The sequence below is a fragment of the Crocuta crocuta genome, unplaced genomic scaffold, assembly GCF_008692635.1.
Source record: "Crocuta crocuta isolate KB4526 unplaced genomic scaffold, BGI_CrCroc_1.0 scaffold87, whole genome shotgun sequence".
Taxonomy (NCBI): domain Eukaryota; kingdom Metazoa; phylum Chordata; class Mammalia; order Carnivora; family Hyaenidae; genus Crocuta; species Crocuta crocuta.
Genome location: NW_027532166.1, coordinates 5,885,367 through 5,913,030, shown reverse-complemented (window position 1 = coordinate 5,913,030; position 27,664 = coordinate 5,885,367). Strand labels below are relative to the sequence as shown.

Genomic DNA, 27,664 nt, shown 5'->3' with positions numbered 1-27,664 from the left:
GTTTGGTTGCCAGTAAAATGAAATTACACAAACCATTTGGAATTATTTCAAATGCGTGTTTTTTAAAGTTTATTTATTTGGGAAGAGGAGGGGAGGGAGAGAGAGAGAACAAGTGGGGGAGGAGCAGAGAGAGAGAGAGGAGGGGTGACAGAAGATCCGAAGCAGGCTCCACGCCGACAGCAAGTCCCATGCAGGGCAGGAACTCACAAACCCTGAGATCATGACCTCAGCTGAAGTCCTTAGCTTACCTGACTGAGCCACCCAGGCAACCCTCAAATGTTTGTGTTTTAATAAAAACAGTACCTCGAAGCATCTGTTAGCAGAAGCTGTACTGAAGGGAAATTACTGCTGTAATATCCAAGAAATTCCAACTGTCCTGCCTTTTGAGGAAGAGTAAGCATATGAAACTAAGTGAGTGGGGTGGGGCAAAACCCACCTTGTTAAGAACTACCGAAAGCTAACTCTTCAAATGAGCTTTCTGGAAATCTCGGTGTTATCAGGCACCAAGACATTTGGTTCTTCAGAAAGCAGAACTGAAACCCCGCCCAGCCCAGGAGGCTTCTCCACGTCGGTGACAGGTAGGTTGGGCTTGTATTTGTGCAAATTGTCTTCCCCTTTCCCCACTCCACTTGTATTGAATACTGCACTTTCTTTCATCTATGTGGAATTTCTGGCGTTTTATATACGATAAACTACTTCAGGCTGTAACACATCTTGCTTCTCGGAACCTGACGAAGACCCGGCTTGTGCGACCCAGGAAACCCAAAGAGACGCAGAGACCCTGGCCGGAGGTGGGCCCCACACGCGGCTGCGGTCGGCTACGCGCCGCCAACTCATTTCCGGGGGGCGGGCCAGGCACAACTGGGTTCGTCCGCCTCCAACCGGAAGTGTTTTGGCTACAACTACGCCGTCGCCCCACCCATTGGCCTTTGCCCTGATGGAGGTGGGACTTCCTGTCTCGTGTATCCAAGGTCCTCCAAAGTGAGGGCTGGCGCTGAGGAGGATGTCCAAGAGTTGTGGTGGCGAGTCTGGCAGCCGATTAGCTGGGGCCTAGTGGAAGGGTACTCACGTACTTAGTACTGCAGTTATCCTTACTGTTCTCCCACGGCGTCTCCCGGAGGCCTTGGAGCCCCGAGAACCTACGCGTGTGTCCGCAGGTTCGGTGAGGGCCATGGAGGTGCGGCCGCCAGCGCCACAGAGCTACCCCTGCAGGGCGCTGAGTCCTTTCCCTCGGGTCTTTGCTGCGGCAGCTGTGGCTACCGACTCGGAGAACCAGAAGCTGTCTTCCTACGTCCCAGAGCCTGATTGCCGGGAATCCGGATGGGACCGCCTCCGGGACCTGTTTGTCAAAGAGTAAAAGTTCCTAGGGTCTGTGGGAGGGGACTGCGAAGAGCTGTCGTGAATCCTAGGTCATCCGGGGATGAAGGACTCCTGAGTGATGTGGTTTATTTTTTAAAAAGATATGATGTTCTAATGTTTGTATCCCAAGCTTGTATCCTCACATTGCCAATTAGTAGTTCTGTTGATTGACAGGACAGTTTACAATTGGTAGGGGTGAAACTCATTCTAAATCAGAGCATATTTAGAGAATATAGTTTTAGTGTAATCCCCTGATTTTACAAATTAGAAGAATTGGACCGAGCTAATTAGTATCAGAATTGACCTTGGAATCCACATCAGCAAGATTACACTCCAGTGTTCTTTTTCATATTTCACCTTATTCCAAACTTTGGCATTTCGTGGCCATAGCTCCCCCCACTCTCCGAAAAAAAAGAGACGACAGAGAGAGCTGTGAAATGTTTATTCTGTCAGATAACGAATATATAAAAAAGAATAACAAGTATTGTCTAATCATTTTATAAAAGGAACGATACAAGCTGAATTAACAAGGTCATTTCAGAATAAAGGATAACCCTTCAAATTGAATTAACTTTAATGAAAAACTCAGGGTATTTCATTTATTCATTTATTTCAACATTTATCAATTACTGGTGAAAAAAATAACCCTTTCATGAAATACGTTACAATACTACACAGTTATCAAGTGATTAAATTGACTTTGAAGCTTTATTATGTTGCTGAGATTGTTGGCCAGGGAGTTGGCAGAATTGTATTTAATTGTTTTATTGAGATATCGTCTTTATTTTAAAGATGAGGCAGCCTTTCTCATTGGTCCTTCCAATATTTACTTGAGATACTTGTGGTAGATCCTATGTAGCATTTAACGGAAGAGGGTTATTTTGATCAGCTTTAGAATGTTGGAGCAGAAAGAAATTTGAAAGCAATCTAGTGTAATTTCCATGTTCCCCTCCATCGTAGATGAGGAAACTAAAGTTCATAGAGATCGTGATCTGGCTGCAGGTCGCTTAACAGTCGGTGACAAGAACCAGAGCCACAACCCCGTTGTCACTTGTAGTTTAGGTCTTTTCCGCCACTGTGCCATTTCTTCACCATTCATCAGCTGTCTGGGTCAACCATAGAGCCAAATCGATAAAAGGGAGATAAATATCACCTATGGAATTTTTCAGAGAATGAAAAGGAGGCAAAGCATATACATCTGGCTTGTTAAATGTTAAGCTTTTACATTTTTCTTTTCTGAGTTATGTCATAGGCCAATTTTTAGGTAAATGTTTTTGGTCTTATTCACTATACAAGATAAGTACAGCGTTCAAATTATAGTAGTTTTTTTTTTTCCTATTGACCTAAGTAAGTGTAAAATTAAAGTTTTCTGAGAAATTTTATTTAGATTTCTTTTGTAGATGCAGGAACTGTAAAGACTCACTGATTCTGTTTTCAGAGATGTGGTTATTGATAATTAGAATTAGATAAACCCCTTATAGTCTCTGAAGAAAGTGATTTAGTAATGTAAATAACATTTAGTATTTATCTGGAGGGCCATTTATAGTAACATAATACTTAAAAACATAGCAATTCATTAAAGCTTCTAGAAGACATCTTCAAAGCTTTATTAGCAATTCTAGTTTCTTCTGCTTTTGAGAGTAACAAATTAAACAGTGGTTTTTCCTTATTATGTGAGTTTGGTCTGTGGTGCCCATTGTACAGTGAGATTTCTCATTTGGTGCTTTTTATAATCCAAGCCCAATCTGAGCATAGCATAAAATTGAAGAATTCAGAAAGATAGATTTTGATTTTTTTTAATCTAGGATTTTGTTCTTGAATACATTGCCCTAAAATTTGTAAGTGTGCGTAATTTCCAAAAGTTAGCTTAAAATTCACAAAGGGAAATCTTGATCCATGCATCCAGCTTACCGATTCTTCCTGATTCCAGAGATGTGTAGTCAAGTTGTAATAGTCATCAAATAAAAGCACCTTAGAAAAAAACTTATTGGAATATAATATGCATCTATTTACATAAATAATATTGATCAATGAATTTTCACAAACTAAACATAGCTGTGTAAGCAACACCAAGAGACTGTTAGCAGCATTTCAGAAGCTCCCCTTTGTGCCCCTTCTAGTCACTGTGTTCCTAAGAGTAATCAACCAATAGCCTAATTTCTAATAGCATAGGTTAATTTTGGCTGAGATTGAGCTTCTTGTGTTATAACTGCTATTTAATTCATCAGAAGATTTTATTAATCAGAAGATTCTGCCCATAATGAAAAATGTGGTATTGTTAGTATTGGGGTCATTTTGAATGTACTAATCCCAAACAACATTGTCTTTTTGATGTGTTAGTGAACAGCAGAGACCATCAAAGGAACTTGAGAATATTTATAAGGCAGCTATTTCAGCAGGCATCATTGGCTGGGCGTATGGGGGAATACCAGCTTTTATTCATGCTAAACAGCACTATGTTGAGCAGAGCCAAGCAGAAATTTATCATAACCGATTTGATGCTGTGGTAAGTACTGATATTCTAAACGTATTTGAAGGCACTCTAGTTTAGCAGTTCACCTTACACTTAGTACTTAGTTATTCAGTTATGAAGTAAGGTTGGGAGGGTTAAGGATGGCAGAGTAAAGAAACAAAGCCTATACTTAATAACAATGGAAGTACTAATGTTAAAGAGCATACACATGGCTTGTCAGACCACTTTTCATATCTTCAGAGGGATTACCACCGTGGCTCTACTTTCTGAAATATATTTCTATCACTTCTCAGCCTTTTGGCTAAGATCTAGTATAGTATTTGAAATATATTTCTAATCCCTAACTAAATCATCAAGGCTTAGCTGTAGCATTCACAGGGCCTGCTTGGAGGACACTAAAACAATAATTAGCATTTATAACTACAGTTTATATAGAGTGATAACTCTTGTTAGATCTGTACATCAATTCTGTTGTATAAGTGAGGAAGTTACAGCTTAGAGAGTTAATTGTAATTCTGTCAGACTTAAAAGTTGTAAAAGTATTACAAAGAATTCCTGTATACCTATCACCCAAATTCCCCAAATGTTAACATTTTATCACATTTACTATAGCATTCTCTCTCTGTATAATGCATATTATTATTTTTTTGTGACTGCTTGAGAGTAAGTTATAGTCATGATAAATACTTCAGCATGTATTTCCCTGAAAACCAGGACATTCTCTTATATAACCACTATATAATTATCCAGATCAGGAAATTATCACTGATACAGTACTAACTTAAGTTTATTCATTTATTTTGACAAAGAGAGTGTTCACGAGCTGGAGTGGGGGAGGGTCAGAGAGAGAGGGAGAAAGAGAGACTCCCAAGCAGGTTCTGTGCCAGGCTCCATGCTGTCAGTGCAGAGCCCAATGCAGCGCTCAGTCTCATGAAGCATGAGATCATGACCTGAGTCAAATCCAAGAGTCAGACGCCTAACCAACCGAGCCATCTAGGCACCCCTATTTTAAAAGTAAATAAAAATAATTTTCTTTTCCAGGTCCAGCATCTAATACTGGATCAGATGTTGAATTTGCCTTTTATGCCTCTTTAGTCTCATTTAATATAGAACAGTTTCTCTTTCTTTAACTGTCTTGATTGTGACATTTTTGAAGATTGTGTTCTTCAGTTTGGATTTGTTTAATGTTTTCTCATGATTAGATTCAAACTATGTGTTTTAGCAGGAATACCCTAGAATTAATGTTTCCTTCTTAGTACATTATATCAGTATTGATGTATTAGTACATCAATATGTATTGTCCCTTTATTGATGATGTTTACTTTAGGCACTTGGTTAAGATGGTCTTTGCCAGGCTTATTCACTGTAATATTACTATTTTTCTTCCTTTGTAATTTAAAAATTTTTTATTATAAACTTTTTTTTTTGAGAGAGCACACGTGCAAGCAAGGGAAGGGCAGGGGGAGAGAGAGAGAGAGAGGAGAGAAAGAGAACGAGAATCTCAAGCAGGCTCCACACCCAGCACAAGCCAAGGCGGGACTCAGTCAATCTGAGGAGGGACTCTATCTCAGGACTGTGAGATTATGACTTGAGCCAAAATCAAGATAATTAGTAAACGTAGTTAGTGAATATCTTATGGGTACTTATGAGGTTCTTTGAGACTATGTAAATATCCTATTTTTCATCACATTTTTGTGTTTTAGTTTTAGTATTCATTTAGTTTGATGGCTCTTACCTGAAAGAGTTAATACTATGGTGGTTGCAAAATGGTTATTTTCTACTGCCATCTTTCCTGCATTTATTGCTTCATATTCAGCTTTAAGGAAGAGCTTTCCCTTCTCCTGTATTTGTCTCTTTATAATTTATTTATATCAGTGTGGACTCATGGATTCTTATTTTATAACCCACTATTATTATTTATCTTGATGATGAAATTGGCCTAGATTTGGACAGTTGACGCCCTTTAAACTAGCTCCTTTATTCTTTTGATATGTCCCCATCATTCTTTGAGCATATCCTTTTTTTTTTTTTTTTTTTGCAATACAAAATGATGATGATCTATTTNCATAGCAAAATGTTTCTTACTCATCTTTTACTTTTCCAGCACCAGCCCAAGAATTAGTCATCACCACAAAGGAATTCTAGGTTTTTTTAGTGGAAAAATTGTATTTAAAAACTAATATTTGGGGATGAGCACTGAGTGTTATGTGGAACTAATTTGACAATAAACTATTTGTAAAAAAAAAAAAAAAAGTAAAAAAAATAAAATAAAAACTAATATTTGAAGCTACATATGCTGACTGCTTACAGGGATATCATGGCTTCTCTAGGCCCTAATCAGAATTAGGAAATGTGTGTGTGTTCATATGTACTTTTATACACATGTTCATACGCACTTCTGTATCTATTTAGTTATCTGTGTATTTATTAAAAGCCACGAGTCAATACTGATTCTCTTTAGAGAGGTTTTGACTTGCCCAATATCTTGTAGTAGTTAAGGATACACTTAGGGATTCTCTCAAAATCTAGACTGTATCCTCAGGATATGGTACCAGACTTGCTCCATGGTGATGTGGTAAAGATGTGCTGTGGGGACAGACAACCTGCCTTCCAATTCTGACTTATTCCTACTTGGCTGAGTGATCTTGGTTAGAAACTTCCCCTCTGTGCTTTAGTTAAAACTGAAACACCTGCCTAAAAAAAAAGTTGTAAAGATTAAATGAGGTAATATGTTAATATACTTTTACATAGAAGGCAGGCATTAAATATTAGTTCTCTTTTCTTTGTCTGCTCTTTTCTGTATCTCTGTAATACTATTATCCTTACCCTTTTAGTTACCATTCATTAGGTTCTTTTTTATTCTATGGTTTCTTTTTTCCAATATTTCTTGAATATAAAAAGCATGTCTAATATTGACTTTATATTTGCCATGGCATTTGCCATATAGATTCTCTGTTTATGCCTCATTGGTAGCTTACTTGGTTGACCCTGGCAATTCCTAGTTCCTTTTCTATCTCCCAATAGAATAGGATGCACATGATACTTTTGCTTAAGTTTCAGTAAACAATGATATTTCTAGAGGTCTTAATAGTGTTTCTGTTTAAGTGTCCCTGCCTAATCCATAGCCATCCTTCTACCACAGTTTTAGAATAAAGAAGGTATTAAGGGGTCTTGGAATCTCACAGCCTTTTCATTAACTTTAGCAATCTGCACATCGTGCTGCCACACGAGGCTTTATCCGGTATGGTTGGCGCTGGAGTTGGAGAACTACAGTGTTTGTGACTATATTCAAGTAAGTTCTCAAGTTGTGACAAAAGATCTTAGTATTCTTTTGTTATTTTATTCTTAGTATTCAAAAGATGAGCAAGTGAGATTTTTTAAAAACTAAACATCCACATGAGAGTGATTCATAATACCTTTTCCCCCAAGAACTTTTATCTGTCTGTGTAAATGATTGGTCCAAATGAAGGTCTGCATCCATGGATGGGGGTCTTCCACCTCTTATCAAAATAGGTACAAGGTTTCTAAGTAAGAGAAATTCTGCAAAACTCTTTTTTATGTTTCTATGTCTAAGTGAATATTTTTTCCAGAAATTTGATTGTTCTTTGGTTCATTCTTCAGCAGAAGGTCCACCTAGAACACCCATAGGTATATTAGTAGTCTGGAACATATTGATGGGACCTCGACTAAGACCAGGAATTGACATAGTAGGCACTTCTAATACCTGTCACTTTAGTGAAAATTGTGGTCGAGAAAGTAAGGGGGATATGCTCTAAATTTTATGTTTTCTTCCTTCTCCCTTCTTCCCAGCACAGTGAACACTGGTCTAAACGTATACCGAAATAAAAATGCCCTAAGTCATTTTGTCATTGCGGGAGGTAAGACATTTTTGTTCTTGTTTATGTTTTTCAGTCTTCTCAAATACGGTTTGGGAAATATTTAAGGACTTATAAGTCAGAACTCCTGAATTCTTTGGTTGGCTTTTCATCACATCTCATTCAACATTCATGCAAAATGGATGGAGAGCATTGTGCTTGGCCCTTGGTATACTTGATGAACAAAACAGAAAAGTCTTTGCTTTCATGGAATTTTACAGTCTAATGTGGTTGGGGAAAAAAACAGGCTGCTGTAATAGAAAATAGCAAATAGGTGAGGCAATGGGATGATCAGGGTGATCATGAAGCCTCTGTGAGGAGATGACATTTAAACTAATACCTGAAAAACAGGAAAAAGTAAGGCTTGTAAAGAATAGTAGCCTAGGCCGAGGGAACTTTGAGGGTAAAGGCTCTAAGGTAAGGAAGTTCCTCAAAAGCAGGATAATATGGCTGGAACATAGTGGCTTGAGATAAGATTTGTGAAGTTAAGTAGAAAGGGACCAGATTTTTCATACTAAGAGTTTGTATTTTATTTTAAAGCCCTATGCCTCTGGTAAATGTGACCTCTTTAAAGTGAACATTAAAAAAAAAAAAAAAAGGTATTGAAGTATTATTTCCAGAAATGTAAATGTGAAGTGCCACATACACTCAGACACTCACTACCTCATGTAATTCTCTCACATACAAAAATGTACATATAATGCACATAACATTTAAAAAGTTTTAAATTTGGAAATAATTTCAAGCTTACAAAACGTTTTAAAAATAAAAGTAATACAAGGAACACCATATAGCCTTTGTATACAGAGATTCAACTGTTGTTAACATTTTAGCCCATTTTCTTTATGACTTGTTCTTTCTTGAGTGCATGCTCTCTTTCTCTTTGTATATGTGTATACACACACAGGCAAACACACGTACACATAATTTGAGCTTAACAGTTTAATGGAAACATTTTAAAATATAAAACTGTGGGGTGCCTGGGTGGCTTAGTCGGTTAAGCGTCTGACTTTCGCTTAGGTCATGATCTCGCAGTTCGTGGGTTCGAGCCCCACGTTGGGCTCTGTGCTGACAGCTCAGAGCCTGGAGCCTGTTTACAATTCTGTGTCTCCCTCTCTCTTTGACCCTCCCCTGCTCACGCTGTCTCTCTCTCTCCTAAAAATAAATAAAAACATTTTTAAAAAATTAAAAAAAAAAAAAACTAGAAATAGGCATTAATAGCACTGGAACAGCTGGAACTTGCCCTTTTTTAACTTGCAACCATTTTTCCATGGGTATTCTGTAGGCTCAAATGCCTGTATCCAAACCAAACTCTGTACTCCTCCCCCAACTTCCATACTTGCTCCTGCTGTTATGTTCTTTATCATTTACCATGTTAAACAAACAAAAAACCTGGAAACCAGGTAATGATATGGTTCTTCCCTTTATTCCCCTCTTTGCAAAGTTCTATTCTTTTAATTATATTCCTTCAGTATGTATGGACTCTCACCTCCTTTCTTCCCACTGCTGCTATCGGGTCTTCCTGTTTCTAGTCTTGGTTTGCTCCACTTCCACTGTTACCTTAGTTACTTTTTTGAAATATGAATGTGAGTATAACACTTCTACCTGAGGTTCTTCCATAGTTTCCCATCATTCTAATGTTGACTCTTAATCTGGTCCACATACACCACTCTTGCTCCACCCTTATGACTCTACTCTGATTTCTCGAACCCAGCATAATCTTTTATTTTTTAAGATTATTTATTTTTTTCCTTTTATAGTTTATTGTCAAGTTAGTTTCCATATAACACCCACTGCAAACTCAGCATAATCTTGCTCTACTTCTGTTGGTCCCTCTTCTTGAACCTGCCTTCCCACTCTCACAAATAATTTTGTTCAGCTTTTATTGAACCTATTTTTCAAGGTTCAGCTCATCTGTCAGCTTTAGTTTCCTTAGAGACCCTTCCTAGTCCCTATTTTCTTATTTTTGGGTCTCCAGGTATCTTTCCCCTGTATTCCCATAGTTCACTATAAATATTTTAATCAAAGCACTTATGACTATGCTATACCTGTTAACTTGTTTTTGCTTCTCCACTAGATGACTTCTTGATATCAGAGAAAGTCTTTGCTTTTTATACCACAACTATTTGACACGTAGTAAAGTAGAATAAATGTTTCTTGAATATAAATTGATTGCAAAAATTAGTAAAAATAGAAACATCTGATACAAGATAAGTTTTTATCTCAAACCAGCAACCAGCATTGAATTTAATGGTATAACACTAAAATAATTTCCCCTGAAGTCAGAATATTGTCAAGAATGACTCCCCTCATTATTATATGGCATTCATCTGGACATTTATAAATGTATATTTGACATCTGGAATGGCTGACTGAGGAACTTGGCAAATCCTTTCCTCAAAAAGCAACAATAGAATTGGACATAATCATCAAAGACAACCATTTAAAGATGCTGGAAATTGACCACAAGCACATAACAAATCAGTAAGCATTTATCCAAGAATTTCTTCTGAGTCTAAATAAGAACATTGGAAGTCTGTGGTGTTTCAGCCTAGGGCTCCTCCTGTCCTCTCAACCCACAGCTCTATGATGCATAAGGCACAGCTCTATGATGCATAAGGGCAGGCTGGAGGACTGGCTTTCTGTTGCTTGAGGGGGCTGACTTTATTTGTAGAGAAAACAGAAAATTCCAAGCCAAGGGGTGTTGCTGAAAACAATTGCAACAGGGAAGGATAATATAACAGCTAACCTGAGGTTTTGATACTATTTGGAATAAGGAATAGACTGGCAGATGAGGCAGAATCTTAACAGGAATATCTAGGGAACAAGACAGCCAAAGAAGGTTTTAATAAGATCCTACTTCTCCCTAGAACTCTGGAAAGTTGCACACATGTGTAAGTATTCATGTACACTCCAGAGAGACTGTCAAGGGCCTAGCAAGCTACTTATCTTCAGTTAGTTGTGAGGGTTAATTGTGAACACCAAAAGAAAAAGCCAGAAAAAATTTTAAACTGTCTAAACTTTTAATGCATTCTTTAACCACAGATACATTGGTAAAGGATAGAGACCTTACTAGCTTGGGATGTTTAAGCATAACCTCTGACAAATAATTGGCTGACTACTTAAGCCAGTGTGATGCCTAAGTGTTCAAATAAAAATTGAACACAGACATTAGTGGCAGTACTCTGCAGAAAAAAGACCACAGAATTATACCAGGCAAGCCACTACGTAAACAAAAATACAGCCTTGCCCCTGTGGGGGTGTCCTAACTCCAGAGTTGCTATAATTTATTACCTGAAATGTCCAGTTTTCAACAACAACTAAAATATCATAAAACATGTAAAACCAGGGGATTAAAAAAGCCGTCACTGACAATATCTCTGACTGGACCCATCCATTGAACATAGAAGACAAAAAGGCTTCAAACAATTTTAAAGAAATAAAAGTATGATGATAGTGACTTATCAAATACAGAATATCAATAAACAGAAATTATAAAAACAAATCAAATGAAAAGTTGGGAGTCGATACATACAACAATAAAAATTAAAATTTCACTAGAGAGGAGAAGCTCAACACCAGACTTGAAGTAGCAAAAGAGAATCTGTGAACTTGAAGATGAATCAGTATAGATGGTTTTTTGTGAAGGACAGAATTTTTAAAATGAACTGAACCTCAGCAATCTATAGGACACCATCAAAAATACCAACAGAGGTGTGAAGGGAAAACTAGATAGAAAAGACAGAAAGCATTAGAAAAAAAAGTATTTTAGGAAATAATAGTCATAAACTTCCCAAATTTTATGAAAAACAATCCACACACCCAAAATGTTCAATAGACTCCCAAGAAGAATAAACATGAGAAGATTCACACCTACGCACATAATAGTTACACTGTTGAAAGGGAAAAATCTTAAAAGCAGCAAGAAAAAAATAAGCCATATAAGGAACACCAAATAAGATTAGCAGCTTATTGCTCATCAGAATGATGGAAACCAGAAGGCAGTAGAATGCATTCAAAGGCCTGAAAAGCATAAGCTGTTTCTAACAACCCACTCTTCAAAATTGAAGGCAAAAATATAAGACATTGGCAGATAAGAAAGAAAAATTGTTACTAGTAGATCTGCCTTACAAAAAAGTTATAGGAAGTTCTTCATGCTAAAAGGATGTGGTACCAGATGGTAACTTGAATCTATGTGAAGTATTCAAGAGCATTGATAAAGATAATTATATAAGTAATTATTAAAGGCTATATAAATGTTTTTTCTCATAACTAAAAGACAGTGATATAAAATAATAATAAAATTGAAGTGTTAGACCTATAGCATATTTAAAGCTATATATGGCATTAATAGCACAAATGAGAAGGAAGAAGTGTAGTTATGTTGGATCAAGGAGGTGACACCAAATAGTAACTTGACGGGAAGAAATGAAAAGTACTAGAAACGGTTAATATGTAGATTAATATAAAAGACCCCATACACCTGTTGTTTTCCTTTCTTTTAACTGTTTTTCCCTTCTTTAAAAATAGTATTTGAGGGGCACCTGGGTGGCTCAGTTGGTTGGGCATCTGACTTTGCTCAGGTCATGATTTCACAGATTGTGCCGAGAGCTCAGAGCCTGGAGCATGCTTCATATTCTGTGTCTCCCTCTCGGCCCCTCCCACTCATGCTCTGTTTCTCTCTCCTTCAAAAATAAATGAACATTAAAATTTTTTTTAAAAAAGTATTTGAGAGGGCATCTAGGGTGTTTCAGTCAGTTAAGCATTCAACTGTGGCTCAGGTCATGATCTCTTGGTTTGTGAGTTCGAGCTCTGCATCAGGCTTTCTGCTGTCGGCACAGAGCCTATTTCAGATCCTCTGTCTCCCTCTCTGTCCTTCCTGCACTCTACGTGCTTGTGTTCTTGCGTGCTCCTTCAAAAATAAATATTTTTTAAAAATTAAAAAAAATAATACAGTATCTGACTGCGTAGCCCAGTCAGTTAAACAGTTGACTGTTGATCTCAGCTCAGGTCATGATCTCACAGTTTGTGAGTTGGACCCCCACATCCGGCTGTGTGCTGATTGTGCAGAGCCTGCTTGGGATTCTCTCTCTCCCTCTCTCTCTGCCCTTCCCCTGCTCATGCACACACTCTCTCATCAATAAATAAATAAACTTAAAAAAAAAGGCTAGAGACAAAGGATATTGTCTAATTTTTTTTGATATTTATTTTTGAGAGAGAAAGTGATCAGGGAATGAATGGGCAGAGACAGAGGAAGACAGGATTCAGAGTGGGCTCTGCGCTGCCAGTGGAGAGCCTGATGTAGGGCTCGAACTCACAAACTGAGAGCATGACCTGAGCTAAAGTTGGATGCTTATTAACCAACTGAGCTATTCAGCCACCCTCATTTTATAGTGTTTAAAGGACCAATCTATCAAAGAGATATAACATTTATAAACATATATGCATCTAACAACAGAGCTCATAAATACATGAAACAAACACTGAATTGAGAGGAGAAATAGACAATAACAGATCATGAAATACACAATAACATATTGTGAGTCATGCCCTGCGTCGGGCTCTGTGCTAACGACTCAGAACCTGGAGACTGCTTTGGATTCTGTGTCTCCCTCTCTCTCTGCCTCTCCCCTGCTCATGCTCTGTCTCTCTCTCTCAAAAAATAAGGAAACGTTAAAAAGAAATTTAAAAAAAAAAGAAAAGATAACAATCTTAGCAAGACTGACAAAGAAAAAGAAAATAGACACAAATTACCAAAATCTACTCAAGAAGAAATAGAAAATCTGGATAGCCCTATAACAAGTTAATAAATTAAATTATTAGTTAAAAATCTTGCCACAAAGAAAGCTCAAGACCAAATGGCTTCAATGGTTATTTGGGAAGTTTCTTTAACAAACTCTTCCATAAAATAGAGGAAGAAGGAACACTTTCAAACTCATTCTTTTAGACTAGTATTATCCTTGATACCAAAGCAAGATGAAGAAAATGAAGATACCAAAGAAAACTACTCAAGAGTATATACATGGGCATCTGGATGGCTCAGTCAGTAGAGCATGTGACTCTTGATTTCAGGGTTGTGGGTTTGAGCCCCATGTTAGGTGCAGAGATTACTTTAAAAAGGAAAGTATGTACACAGAAATCCTTAACAAAATATTAGTAAGCCAAATCCAGCAACAAACAAGGATTATTCTAACCAAGTGGAATTTATCCACAGAATTTAAGGTTAGATTAGAAAAGTATTTGACAAAAATTCAACATTCATGATAAAAACTCTCAACAAACTAGGAATAAAAGGGAACTTCTTTAACCTAGTGAAGGTCATCTACCTATGTAAAAACCTACAGCAAATGTCATATTTAATGGTGAAAGACAGTGATTTTCTCCTAAGACTGAGAATATGGGAAAGCTGTATACATTTGTAATTAGGGTGTATACTTGATGAATACAGTTGTATTCAGCATTATACTTTAACCAGTGCAAGAAAAAGAAATAAGCACCAAGATTGAAAAAAAAACCAACTAAACTGTTTACAGAAAATGTGATAATAAATAATTTGGGTAATAGTCTGACTCAATTTTTGATGTTTGGCTGCTGATAGCTTATAAGCCTCACTACTCCCTCACCCAANTGTCTGTTCATATCTTCTGCCCATTTCTTTACTGGGTTGTTTGTTTTTCGCGTGTGGAGTTTGGTGAGTTCTTATAGTTTTGGGTATTAACCTTTTGTCTGATATGTCATTTGCAGTTATCTTTTCCCATTCCATTGGTTGCCTATTAGTTTTGTGGATTGTTTCCTTTGCCGTGCAGAAGCTTTTAATCTTGATGAGGTCCCAACAGTTTATTTTTGCTCTTGATTCCCTTGCTTTTGGGGATGTGTCAAGTGGGAAGTTGTTGTGGTTCCTCACCCAATTTTAATTGACTTTTCTTTTTAGAATAGTTTTAGGTTCACAGTAAAATTGGCCAGTATGATACAAAGACTTTGCATATACAATAAAACCTTGGCTTGGGAGCATAATTCATTTGGAAACATGCTTGTAATCCAAAGCACTTGTATATCAAAGCCCATTTCCCCATAAGAAATAATGGAAACTCACATAATTCATTTCACAACTCAAAAATGTTCATATAAAAATGATTACAATATTGTAATAAAGCATAAATGAATAAGGAAAATATAAAATATAAAGAAAAATAAATTAACCTGCGCTTACCTTTGAAAAACTTTGTGGCTGGTGTGAGGGAGATAAGAGGGGAGGATTATTGTGTAGGACAATTTTATTACGAACAGATGTTGACCAAAGTATAGTATTAATAAACTCTTGTCTTTATTTAATGTGTCCGGCAATAAGACAACAGAGAGAAGGGTCTATGTCTGCAGGCATCCTGACCTAGGATGAAATAAGACATTCCTAAGCTCACTCTTCTATGGAAAAACAAAGGACTGTCCATAGGTGCTTTGAAGTGACAAAAAAATCCATGAGTGCCAGTTTGGGCACCTTCCAATGTTCTGAAAAATCGCTGATTTCTGCCAAACACTGCAGCCTGAGACTAAGCATCTGAGCATGGGAGATGATCACGCACAATCTCCAGAGAGCGAGAAAAGAGAGAAGAACCATTGGCTCAGTTGTGATCATGTGACATTCACTGTCAAGGACTAGTACAGCAAGTCATCATTCGTTTATCGAGTTAAAAGTTACTGGAAATGTTTGCTCATCTTGTGGAACATTCGCAGAACAAGTTAATTGCAAACCCCCCCCACACACACACACACTTAAACATAGCCTCCCCACTAACAACATTTCACTCCAGAGTTGGATACGAGTTACAATTGAGGAACCTACATTGATGCCTTATTATCACCCAAAGTCCATATTTTCCCGTAGGGCTCATTCTTGGTATACATTCTGTAGGTTTGGACAAATGTATGATGCCACGTATCCATTGTTGTGGTATCATAAAGAGCATTTTCATTGCCCTAAAAATCTGTTCCACCTATGTATCCCACCCACCAACCCCTGATAACCAGTGATCTTTTTTTTACTGTTTTGATAGTTTTGCCCTTTTCCAGAATGTTATATAATATAGCTTTTTCAGATTTACATCTTTCACTTAAAAATATGCATTTGAGTGTCCTCCAATCTCTTTTCATAAATTGATAGCTCATTTCTTTTTAGTGCTAAATAATATTTCATTGTCTGAATATACCCGTTTATTTATCCATTACCTACTGAAGGACATCTTGATTGCTTCCAAGTATTGGCAGTTACAAACCAAGCTGCTATAAACATCTGTGTGCAGGCTTTGGTGTGAACCTAAGTTTTTAGTTCCTTTGGGTAAATACCAGAGAGCATGATTGCTGGATTGTATGGTAAGAATATGGTTTTTTTTGTAAGAAACTGCCAGACTCTTTTCAAAAGTGAGTGTACCATTTTGTGTTCCAAGCAGCAAAGAATTGAGAGTTTCTTTAGCTCTAAATCCTCGCCATCATTTAATGTTGTCAGTGTTCTAGATTTTGGCTATTCTAGTAGTTTTATTTTAAATATTTTATTTTTTATTCTCTCTCTCTCTTTTTTTTTTTTTGAGAGAGAGAGGGCGAGAATGAGTGATGGAGGGGCAGAGGGAGAAAGAGAGTTTGTTAAGCAGGGTCCACACTCAGTGTGGAGCCCTGTGTGGGGCTCCGTCTCACTACTTGAGATCATGACCTGAGCTGAAGTCAAGAGTCAGCTGCTTAGCTGCTTAACTGACTGAGCCACCCAGATGCCCCGATAGATAGATAGATAGATAGATAGATAGATAGATAGATAGATAGATAGATAGATAGATAGTTTGTTTTGAGAGAGACAGAGTGAGCAGGGGAGGGGCAGAGAGAGAGGGTTAGAGAGAATCCCAAACAGGTTCAACAGCATGGAGCCCTACAAGGGGCTCAAAATCATGAACCTGGAGATCATAACCTGATCCAAAACCAAGAGACAGTTCTTAGAACTACCCAGGCGCCCCCAAAATATTTTATTTTTAAAAAATGCTTTATTTGGAAAAGAAGACTAGAAAAAAGGACCAAATTTATTACCATCTCTGGGTTATGTAATTAAAGGTGATTTTTGTTCTTCTTAATTTTAAAATTTAGAAAATTAAAAAAATGAAAGAATAGTCCTTAAGTAAGACACATAAGTTCCAAATGTTTTTAAAAAAATGTTACTACCTGAGATGGCATTAGTTGTGTTGTGCATAGTGAGGGAGGAAAATGAAAGACATCATGGATATATCATACCAGTGGAAAGGAAAGGGGACCTGTGCAGTGACCACCAGGTGGCACTGTAGGCCAAATGCCCATTTGCAGGCTTGCCTGAGGGGTGTGTAGCAGTACTGAAAGGGTGAGGCTGGGGCAAGGTATAAACTGCAAGGGGTTTTGTTTATTTGAAGAAAGCTTTTCTTGAAAAAGGAAGAAATTAAAGAGGTGGAAGTGAAGAAATTACAGATTTTTAAGGGGAGGTGGATAAAAATGAAGCAGAATGAGAAGAGGCTGGACCCACAGAACCGATATAGAAAAATTAGGTATGTAAAAGGAATGCCTCTTCCTTTGAACCTGCAGTGTGGAAGAGAAGCTAGCTGTGTTGGCATTTTAGATTCAGGAAATCAAGGTTGTGGTGGTATATTGATACTGAGTTCTGAAATCTTAGCGGTTTATGTTCTTTTTATAGAAGAAAAAAAATTTAAATAGATTCTAGCACTTAAAGATAATTTAATATTGGGTTGTTTGTTTGTTTTAAAACAGCTGTCACAGGAGGTCTTTTTAGAATTAACCTAGGCCTGCGTGGTCTGGTGGCTGGTGGCATAATTGGAGCCTTGCTAGGGTAAGTGTTAATATGGTTTGATACTAAATTAACACAACTTTCATTAATGCCTTGCTGTTAAAAATTTCATTTCTAAAGAACAAATTTAAATCTGAAAGCCTATAAAAGGCCTTGAGTTTTGTATTGGCTGTTGCTTTGATTGTCAAATTCTAATCCTACCCCAATTGTTGATTTTACTTCCAACTGTCACTGAGTAAAAAATGTTTAGATATCACTAATACCTGAAACTACTTGTAATTTGAACAATAGTATTTACAAGGAGCAGGAAAAAAAAAGACTAAGAATTAATAAGCGCATTCTGTTAAAAATTATTTTTTGTTTGATTTTGTTTGTTTAGTTTAATAAATTAAAAAAATTTTCTTCTCCAGCTTGTGAATTTGAAAAAATTTAACATACGGAAAGTTGAATGAATTAGTATATTGAAAACCCATATACTTGGGGCGCCTGGGTGGCTCAGTCGGTTGAGCGTCCAACTTCGGCTCAGGTCATGATTTCACGGTTCATGGGTTCGAGCCCCGTGTCAGGCTCTGTGCTGACAGCTAGCTCAGAGCCTGGAGCCTACTTTGGATTCTGTATCTCCCTCTTTCTCTGACCCTCCCCTGCTCACACATTTTAATGTTTAAGTAAAACAAAAAAAAGATTAAAAAAAAAAGAAAACCCATATACTCTTCACTTGTGTTCACCAGTTGTTAACATTTTGCCATATTTATTGTATGTCTCCCTGTATATGTATGGAAAGTGTGTAAATTTCTTTTTCCTTCTCCTTTTTTCTTTTGGTTAAACCACTTAAGACCTCCTAATTCTTCACCTCTAAATACATCAGTAGGTATCTCTAAGGATGAAACGAAGAACATTCACCAATGATACCACACTATAATCATCACAGTAAATAATTCAGCATTGATTCAATATAGCTATCTAAGATAGGGTCCATATTCAAAATTTTTCAATAATTACAATAATGCCATACATGTATATATTTAATTCCAAATCCAACTCTATATCACATTTATAGTTTTGATTCCTTTAAGCTAGAACAGTTCCACTGCTCTTTTTTCCCCCAGAAAATTTCTCAATTTCTTTTCATTATCCCTTCATGAGTAGAATTAGGTTAAATGTTGTCATTAGAAATATAGGTGAAATTAGTCCTTCTCAGTGTATCACATCAAGAGACATATTGTCATCACCTATTATAAGTGATGTTAATTTTAATTACTTGATGCAATACTTTTCTATTGCTGTGTAACAAATTACCACAGACTTTAGTGGCTGGAAACACTACCCATTATTATATTACAGCTCTGTAGGTCAGAAGTCTGAGGAGGTTCAGATGGGCTCTCTTTGTTCAGGGTTTTACAAGGCCAAAATCAAAGTGTGGATCAGGCAGGCTCTTATTGGAGACTAGGGACAAATCTGCTCCCACACCAATTAGGTTGTTCACAGGATCCTTGTGGCTGTAGGGCTGAAGTTACTGTTCCCTGGCTGGTTGTCAGCCAGACACCAGTGTTTCTAGAGGTGTGCACATTCCCTGCCACGGTGTCCCGTCTATGTTCAGACCAGCAACAGTATGTTAAATCCTTCTCATACTTTGAGTCTCTCTGACTTCTTTCTGCCACCAGAGGAAACTCTCTGCTTTTAAAGGGTTCATCCAGGTAATTTCCTTTTTGATTGACTAAAATTCAACTGATTACTAACCTTAATTACATCTATAAAATTTTTCCGTGTAACATAATCATGGACATAATACATTTATAGTTGAGGAATTAGTGCTGGACCATTTGGGGGGCCATTTTAGAATTCTGCCTATCAAATTTAGTATTGACTTAAATTTCTCCACTGAAACGGTCTATTTTTCCTGTTGTGATTAGTAAATAATCTGTGAGGTAAGACTATATGAATAGCCTGTTCTCCAGCTGTCTTTTTACTAGTGGTTTTAATGATCTATTATAATTGTTGCTATCATCAGTTATTACTGATGGTTGTAAAATGATATGTTCTATCTTTTCTTCTGCTTTTATTAGTTGGCATTCACCTGAGTCTCCCTTTGCCTCCACCGACCCTCTCCTTTTTCTATCCCCTTTTTAGGAGGAAGTAATACTAAACTTAGGGGTTCTATTTTATTTTATATTTTTTAATGTTTATGCCGATATGCTGAATTTTTAAAATAATTCAAAAAAGAACCCCTAGGGGTGCCTGGGTGGCTCAGTCGGTTAAGTGTCCGATCTTGGCTCAGGTCATGATCTCGCAGTTTATGCTGACAGCTAGCTCAGAGCCTGGAGCCTGCTTCAGATTCTGTGTCTGACCCTCTCTGGTTTATACTGTTTCTGTCTCTCAGAAATAAATAAAAACATTAAAAAAATTTTTTTTTAATTCAGCAAATCGTAATCTATTGCTGATATGATTTTTGTTATATTGTGTTTTGTTTGTTTTTTAGTAAAAAAAATCTACCCTCAACATGGGGCTTGAACTCAGGAACCACCCCAAGATCAAGGGTCACATGCTCTACCAACTGAGCCAGCCAGGCACCACTTGTTATATATTATTAATATACCAGCTTGGTTTGAAGGGGAAAATTGTTGAAATTAGCAGCAAAAATAATTTCTTTTTCATTGTCATTAAAAACACATAACGTAAAATTTATCATCCTAGCCATTTTTAAGTGTGTAGTTTAGTTGTGTTGTATGTATACACATTGTAGTACAAAAGATCTCTAGAACTTTTTCATCTTTCAAAACTGAACACTCTGTACCCATTAAACATTAATTCTCCCTTCCCCTGTCCTCTAGCCTTTGGCAACCACGTTTTTACTTTGCTTCTATGATTTTGACTACTTTATTATTTTTTAACTTTATTTATTTATTTAGAAAGTGAAAGAGAGAGTGTGTGTGTAAGTGGGATAGGGGTAGAGAGAGAGAATCCCAAGGAGGCTCCACATGAAGCCTGGAGCTCGAAATAGGGCTCAGACTCCTGAACCATGAGATCATGAGCTGAGCCGAAATCAAGAGTTGGATGCTCAACTGACTAAGCCACCCTGGCACCCCAATTTTGACTACTTTAGATACTTCATATGAATAGAATCATATATTATTTGTCCTTTTGTAACTGGCTTAATTTTGCTTAGCATAACATCCTCAAGGGTAATCTATATTGTAGCATGTGAGAGGGAGACACAGAATCTGAAGCAGGCTCCAGGCTCTGAGCTGTCAGCACAGAGCCCGACGTGGGGGTGGAACTCACAAACCCGTGAGATCAGAACCTGAGCCGAAGTCGGACACTTAATCGACTGAGCCACCCAGGCACCCCTGGATTCTTTTTAAAGGCTGCATAATACTCCACATTTTCTTTATCCATTTGTCAATGGATGTTTCCACTTAGCTAAAGTAATTTTTCAAATGAGCTTACTTATGTTGTAGCCAGAGGGAATTTAAGTTATCTCAGAGTCAAAAACTTTCTCTTTGAGAACAAAACCCTTTCCTTATTGTAATAATTGTTATCTAAATCAGTTTCTCTATGGGTGACTGTTGACATTGTGGGTGAGACTGTTATGCTAGACTTTTGAATTTTAGGATCTTTTGGTTGTTCTGTCCCCAGAAGCCAGTGGTATCCTTCCTCCAACGAAATATGCCCTCCGCAGTTCCTGCCTCCTGGAGGTTTTGGCACCATTCTTCTTATTAATTTCATTTCTGAGAAATCTTCAATATAAAGCAACTTACTAAAGCTTATCACAAGAATATGTTTTCCCAGTTTATCATTCATGAAAAAACAGACCCAATTTATAGAACTGTTATATTTATACCAGTTAATTTTAGGAAGTTGCAGTGATTGTTTTTCTCTACTGTTTGGAAGACCAGGAAGGAAATTGCCTTCATAATTTTTCTTCATTTGACAAGGACACTTTGTAGAGTTCCTGTGCCTGTCAGGGAACAAGTGGCTCAGTCAGTGTTGCTCCTGCCTTAGCAGACTCTCACGTGGCATGTGGTCTGATGGCTGCTTTTTCCTAAGCTTTCTCTCCGCTTCCCCCTCAGCACTCCTGTAGGAAGTCTGTTGATGGCATTTCAGAAGTTCTATGGTGAGACGGTCCAAGAGAGAACACAGAAGGATCGCAAAGCACTCCGTGAACTGAAACTGGAAGAGAGGTAAGGAGCAGGTGAAGGTAAAAGTACCTGACTTTCCTAGCCATTGTGGTGTTCTCTTATGCAGGTCCTCTAAACTGCCACTCAACTCAAAGAAGAGTTTCTGGGGCAGCCAGCTGGCTCCGTCAGTGGCGCATGCGACTCTTGATCTCAGGGTTGTGAGTTTAGGCCCAACGTTGGGTGTAGAGATTACTTTAAAAAAATAAAATAAAATCTCAAAGAAGAGTTTTGTTTTCTTCAACTTGTACCCTACCTGGTTTTTTAATCTTTTTAATGAAGGAATAAAAAAATGAAAGACTCTAATTTTATTTTTAATCTGATGAGGATCATTTTTTAGACACTTTTTTTTTAAGTTAAAATGTTGTAAATCTCCCTTGATTGCACATTTTTTCTCTTTTTCGGTGTTCTTGACTGCATAGGAAATTACCTAAAAGAAATAGACAGCAATGAGTGAGTTTTACTTGGCTTTATTTACAAGGTGATATCCTCTTTTCCACATGCATCTATGAATAATACAGAACATGTTACATCTCTGCATTCAGAGATTCTGCTTCTCATGTGGATGCACATGAATTAGGTAGTTATAGTTAGTGGCTGTTCATGGGCTGTATGCCACTCAGGAGGATGAAAACTTCCACCTGTTCCATCTGGTCATTCCCTGGGGTACAGTTATCAGACCGATAGTGGACTTTGTGCTAATTCTTGTTAAGATCACCTTATATGCTGCTGTCTAGTGCTCCTGGTACAAATGATTCTCACAGTTCAGCTTCCTGCATACTGATTAAAGCTGCTTCTACTTTCGTAGTTGAATAGGTAAGCAGTCTGTTTTTTCCATGTTTACTTAAAACTTCAATTTGTGCTAAACACACATACACACATGGAAATTCTTAATATCTCTAGATCAGTTGTCCAAGAACTTAGGTTCTGTAGGAGAAAAAGCATTGATTTTGCAGCCAGTGAAACCTTGAAAACAAAGCCTAAATCCCAGCTAAGCTATTAATTAGTTCTGTGACCTTAGATAGTTTCCTTAACTTCAAGCCCTCAGTTTTCTCCACCATTCTAAGGGCAGAATCATACCACAATGCTCAATATATGTTTCTTTCATTCATTCCTCTTCTCCATAGTAAGAGGGTATGTGAGATATATAGTTTTCTAAGTTCTGCAATAAAACATTTAAAGTTATAATGCCAAATAAAATCTGATGTGGAGAGTAAAAAGCATAAAAGCGTTGTTAGCTTATTTTTAGTTCTTTAGGTGTCATAGAAGGTTTTTTATTTTATTTTTTATTTTGGGGGGGTTCTGTACAAATGAATTTTATTTTACTTTTATTTTATTTTTAATACAATTTATTGTCAAATTTTTGTATATTTTGTATTGTCAAAGTTTCCATACAACACTCAGTGCTCATCCCAACAAGTGTCCTCCTCAATGCCCACCACCCACTTTCCCCTCTCCCTCACCCCCATCAACCCTCAGTTTGTTCTCTCTATTTAAGAGTCTCTTACATTTTGCTTCCCTCCCTCTCTGTAACTATTTTTCCCCCTTCCCCTCCCCCATGGTCTTCTGTTAAGTTTCTCAAGATCCACATATGAGTGAGAACATATGGTATCTATCCTTCTCTGCCTGACTTATTTCATTTAGCATAACACCATAGAGTTCCATCCATGTTGCTACACATGGCCAGATTTCATTTTTTTTCATTGCCATGTAGTATTCCATTCTATGTATAAACCACAACTTCTTGATCCATTCATCAGTTGATGGATACTTAGGCTCTTTCCATGATTTGGCTGTTGTTGAAAGTGCCGCTCTGCTAGGAATTTACCCAAGGGATACAGAAATGCTGAGGCATAGGAGCACATGGACCCCAATGTTCACAGCAGCACTCTCAACAATAGCTAAAACATGGAAAGAGCCTAAGTGTCCATCAACGGACGAATGGATCAAGAAGATGTGGTGTATCTATACCATGGAATACTACATGGCAATGAGAAAGAATGAAATCTGGCCATGTGTAGCAACGTGGATGGACCTTGAGGGTGTTATGCTGAGCGAAATAAGTCAGGCAGAGAAGGACAAATATCATATCTTTGCACGTATAGGAGGACTAGGAGGAACTTAACGGAGGACCATAGGGGAGAAGAAGGGGGAAAATGGTGGCGGAAAGGGAGAGAGGCAAATCATGAGAGACTCTTGAATGCTGAGAAACAAAGTGAGGACTGATGGATTTGGGGGGGAGGGGGAAGATGGGCATGGAGGAGGGCACTTGTGGGGATGAGCACTGGGTGTTACATGGAAAGCAACTTGACAATAAACTATTAAAAAGAAAAAAAAGACACACACAAAAAAGAAAGTGCTGCTATGAACATTGGGGTACATGTTCCCTTATGCATCAGCACTCCTGTATCCCTCGGGTAAATTCCTAGCAGTGCTATTGTTGGGTCATAGGATAGTTCTATTTTTAATTTTTTGAGGAAACTCCCCACTGTTTTCCAGAGCAGCTGCACCAGTTTGCATTCCCACCAACAGTGCAAGAGGGTTCCCATTTCTCCACATCCTCACCAGCATCTGTAGTCTCCTGATTTGTTCATTTTAGCCACTCTGAGCGGCGTGAGGTGGTACCTCGGTGTGGTTTTGATTTATATTTCCCTGATGATCAGTGACATTGAGCATTGTTTCATGTGTCTGCTGGCCATCTGTATGTCTTCTTTGGAGAAGTGTCTATTCATGTCTTCTGCCCATTTTTTCACTGGATTATTTGTTTTTTGGGTGTGGAGTTTGGTGAGTTTCTTACTGATTTTAGATACCAGCCCTTTATTTGATATGTCATTTGCAACTATTTTTTTCCCATTCTGTCAGTTGCCTTTTAGTTTTGTTGATGAAGCTTTTTTTTTTTTTTATGGTTATTTACTTTTAAGAGAGAGACAGACAGAGTATGAGTGGGGGAGGGCCAGAGAAAGCGGGAGACCCAGAATCTGAAGCAGGCTCCAGGCTCCGAGCTGTCAGCACAGTGCCTGATGCAGGCCTCAAACCCACGAACTGTGAGATCATGAGCTGAGCCAAAGTTGGACCCTTAACTGACTGAGCCACAGTGCCCCAGAAGCTTTTTTTTTTTTTTAAAGGAAACTTGGAGAAAGAAAGTAGAAATGTAAGGAAAGTATATTGGTATTTGAATTTGATATAGAAAGTTACAGAAGAATTAACATTTGGAAAAATATGAACAGATAATAATTGTATTTCAGTAAAAAAGGGAAATCAGAAAAATAACTAGAGCAGTTGATTAGTTATTTAGAGATGGAAAAATCTCAAAAATGGCTAAAAGCAATAACTTTAGTTGAATTACAGTAATGTAAGAATACTTCAGCAAAAGGAAATAGTGTCAAAAATTTATGCGCACGCGCGTGTGTGTGTGTGACTCCTGAGAAGAGTTAATTTAATAAATAGTTAATAATAGTTGAGAACTTATATGCCTGCTTCTTTGCTTGAAAATAATTATAGAGAAGTTAAAGTAAGAACATAAAACATTGCCTTAGTGAGTTGAAAATGTAGAAACCTGCTCGGGGCACCTGGGTGGCTCAGTCGGTTAAGTATCTGATTTCAGTAAGGTCATGATCTCAGAGTTTGTGAGTTCGAACCCTGTGTTGGACTCTCTGCTGTCAGCTCAGAGCCTGGAGCTTTCTGCAGAGTCTATGTCTCCCTCTGTCTCTGTGCCCCTTCCCTGCTCATGCTGTGTCTCTCTTTTTCAAAAATAAAAAAATAAACTTTTTAAAAATTTAGAAAAAAAATAGAAAATTGGCTATAGAGATATGGAAGAAGAAATGATTAAACTTTGTTGTGAAGAGTTGAGAAGAAAGTCATAGATGGTAATTACTTCAAGGAAGACACTAATACTAGATTTAGAAAAAGAACTGATCTGTTATTTGGAAATTAGATTTTAATTCCTTGTAAATATGCATCTATAGTGTAGTCCCATCTGACTTTTCCATCTTGAGTTTACCATTGTTATAGCCTTTGTGCAGTTCCCACAAGGTCTGGCAACAGAGAGTTCATGGAGTGGCAGGGCACTCACATCCCCCCCAGCGCTGAGGGCAACGGGACAGCCAGGTTGCAGTGCTCACACTTCAGCTCAGGGTGCTTCAGCTCCTGCATGATACCCCTGCGTGAACTCTGGAATATCGTAGGGATCAGAGCTGCCGCCACAGCAGTATCCATTTTGGTGATGTGAGAATCGTAGTCAGCATGTGAGTGGAACAGGTTAGGAGAGCAAAGAAGGTCCAATATTCGCTCGTAAGTCACAGGGAATATAAGACAAATACTATTTTTTAAAAATATCAGGGCACCTGGGTTGCTCAGTTGGTTGACCATCCAGCTCTTGATTTTGACTCAGGTCATGCATGTCCCAAGATTGTGGGATTGAGCCCTGTGTTGGGCTCCATGCTGAGTGTGGAGCCTACCTGAGATTCTCTCTCTCTTCCTCTGCCCCTTCCCCAGCTCGCACATGCACTTGCTCTCTCTCTAAAAGAAAAATAAGCTAAAATAAAAATCTGTCTAAGAACTAAAGAAATGGAGCAGTACTTGATATATCCTTTTCATTCTTTTATTACAGTAAAGCCAGACTGCAATTTACTGAACTCCTCCCTGAAGAAATTGAAAGTAGCTTACAGAAAAATCGATCCAAAGATGATGTTAAGAAAATCGAAGCACTACTAAATCTTCCTAGAAACCCTTCATCAACAACTAAACAAGACAAAGACTGAAAATGTTCTGGACTTAAAATTCATTGGCAAATTGAAGGGATCTATGTTGCCCTGTCCATTGAATGCCAAAGGCTAGGCTTCTCCTTGGTCAGCCTGCTGACAGATACAAGTGCTGGCACCTCTAGTGGCAGTGACTTGCTCTCTTTGTTTTAACCAAGAATTGGATAATTGTATGCTCACTTTACTTATCCTTAAATTTAAATGCATAGTCTTTCTGATTGGTCTGTATGTTTGACATTATATCTGTATTGATCAATCAATACATATTTCTTTTCCCTGAATTTTACAATAGTAAATTAAAAATCCCAAGATTGGAGTTGAAATCTGTAGGTTGTATGTTTATTCTTGCAGCCTTTTATTTATTTAAAATAATTTTTTTTCAATGTTTTTATTTATTTTTGGGAGAGAGAGAGAGAGACAGCATGAGCAGGGGAGGGTTAGAGAGAGAGACACAGAATCCAGAGACAGGCTCCAGGCTCTGAACTAGATGGCAGCACAGAGCCCTATGCAGGGCTCGAACCCACGAACTGCAAGATCATGACCTGAGCCAAAGTCGGACGCCCAACCAACTGAGCCACCCAGGCTCTCCTCTTGTAGCCTTTTAAAAGGATACTCAATCATTAGAAGGAGGCGGTTTCACTAGGTAAGACAAATGGGTCTGTGATGAGGCCTTTGTGGCTTTGGATCCTAGAAAATTGTGGGCCTAAGTGTGTAGTAGGGTTTGGTTTTGTTTTAATAAAAAAGATAATTCCTATGGCATTTGAAATAAAATATAAATTTAACAAAATGAAGTAGATAAGCATTATTTTAAAAAAGCAGCACATCTTTTTTTCCCTCATGGTGTTGCCGTCAAAGTGTCTGTACTATAATATGCGGAACATTCTTAGCATAGATACGCAGTCTCTACATTACAGGAGCTTACTCCATAAGAAGGAGGCTGTCACACAGATTGAAATGTTTCCTAGGTGAGGGGGAAAAAACATCTAGTGCTTTATTTTGGTGTTGGACCTCTTTGTTTTTAGTTCCTGCCCTGAAAATAACCATTTTCAGGAGCCAGGTTTGTGTAGCCACGTGATGTAGTGGCTGAAATTGTGGGCTCTGGAGGCAGATCACTGGCTTGGCATGCCAGTCATATGGTTTTGTAGCCATGTGACCAAAGCAAAGCCATTNCCCCCCCCCCCCCCCCCCCCATCAAATGAAACAGTATCCACATCAGA

General features: G+C 37.9%; 1 protein-coding gene and 1 pseudogene across 1 annotated transcript; both read left to right on the top strand.

Moving 5' to 3' along the window:
- Positions 1–936: 936 nt before the first annotated feature.
- On the top strand, positions 937–26,774 carry TIMMDC1 (translocase of inner mitochondrial membrane domain containing 1). Its single transcript, XM_077776728.1, has 7 exons — positions 937–1,353; positions 3,700–3,865; positions 7,036–7,124; positions 7,643–7,710; positions 17,479–17,557; positions 21,583–21,693; positions 26,297–26,774. Exons 1-7 carry the CDS (start codon positions 1,172–1,174, stop codon positions 26,445–26,447), a joined length of 846 nt encoding a protein of 281 aa, XP_077632854.1. The 5' UTR covers positions 937–1,171; the 3' UTR covers positions 26,448–26,774.
- LOC144242025 (U2 spliceosomal RNA) lies at positions 4,114–4,283 on the top strand (annotated as a pseudogene).
- Positions 26,775–27,664: the final 890 nt, after the last annotated feature.

What these genes read in the sequence shown, in the direction of transcription:
- TIMMDC1 (XM_077776728.1), top strand. Translation starts at nt 1,172, where the DNA reads ATGGAGGTGCGGCCGCCAGCGCCACAGAGCTACCCCTGCAGGGCGCTG. An exon ending in CGGGACCTGTTTGTCAAAGA is followed by an intron (nt 1,354 to 3,699) that starts GTAAAAGTTCCT and finishes TTGATGTGTTAG; the next exon opens with TGAACAGCAGAGACCATCAA. An exon ending in GTGTTTGTGACTATATTCAA is followed by an intron (nt 7,125 to 7,642) that starts GTAAGTTCTCAA and finishes CCTTCTTCCCAG; the next exon opens with CACAGTGAACACTGGTCTAA.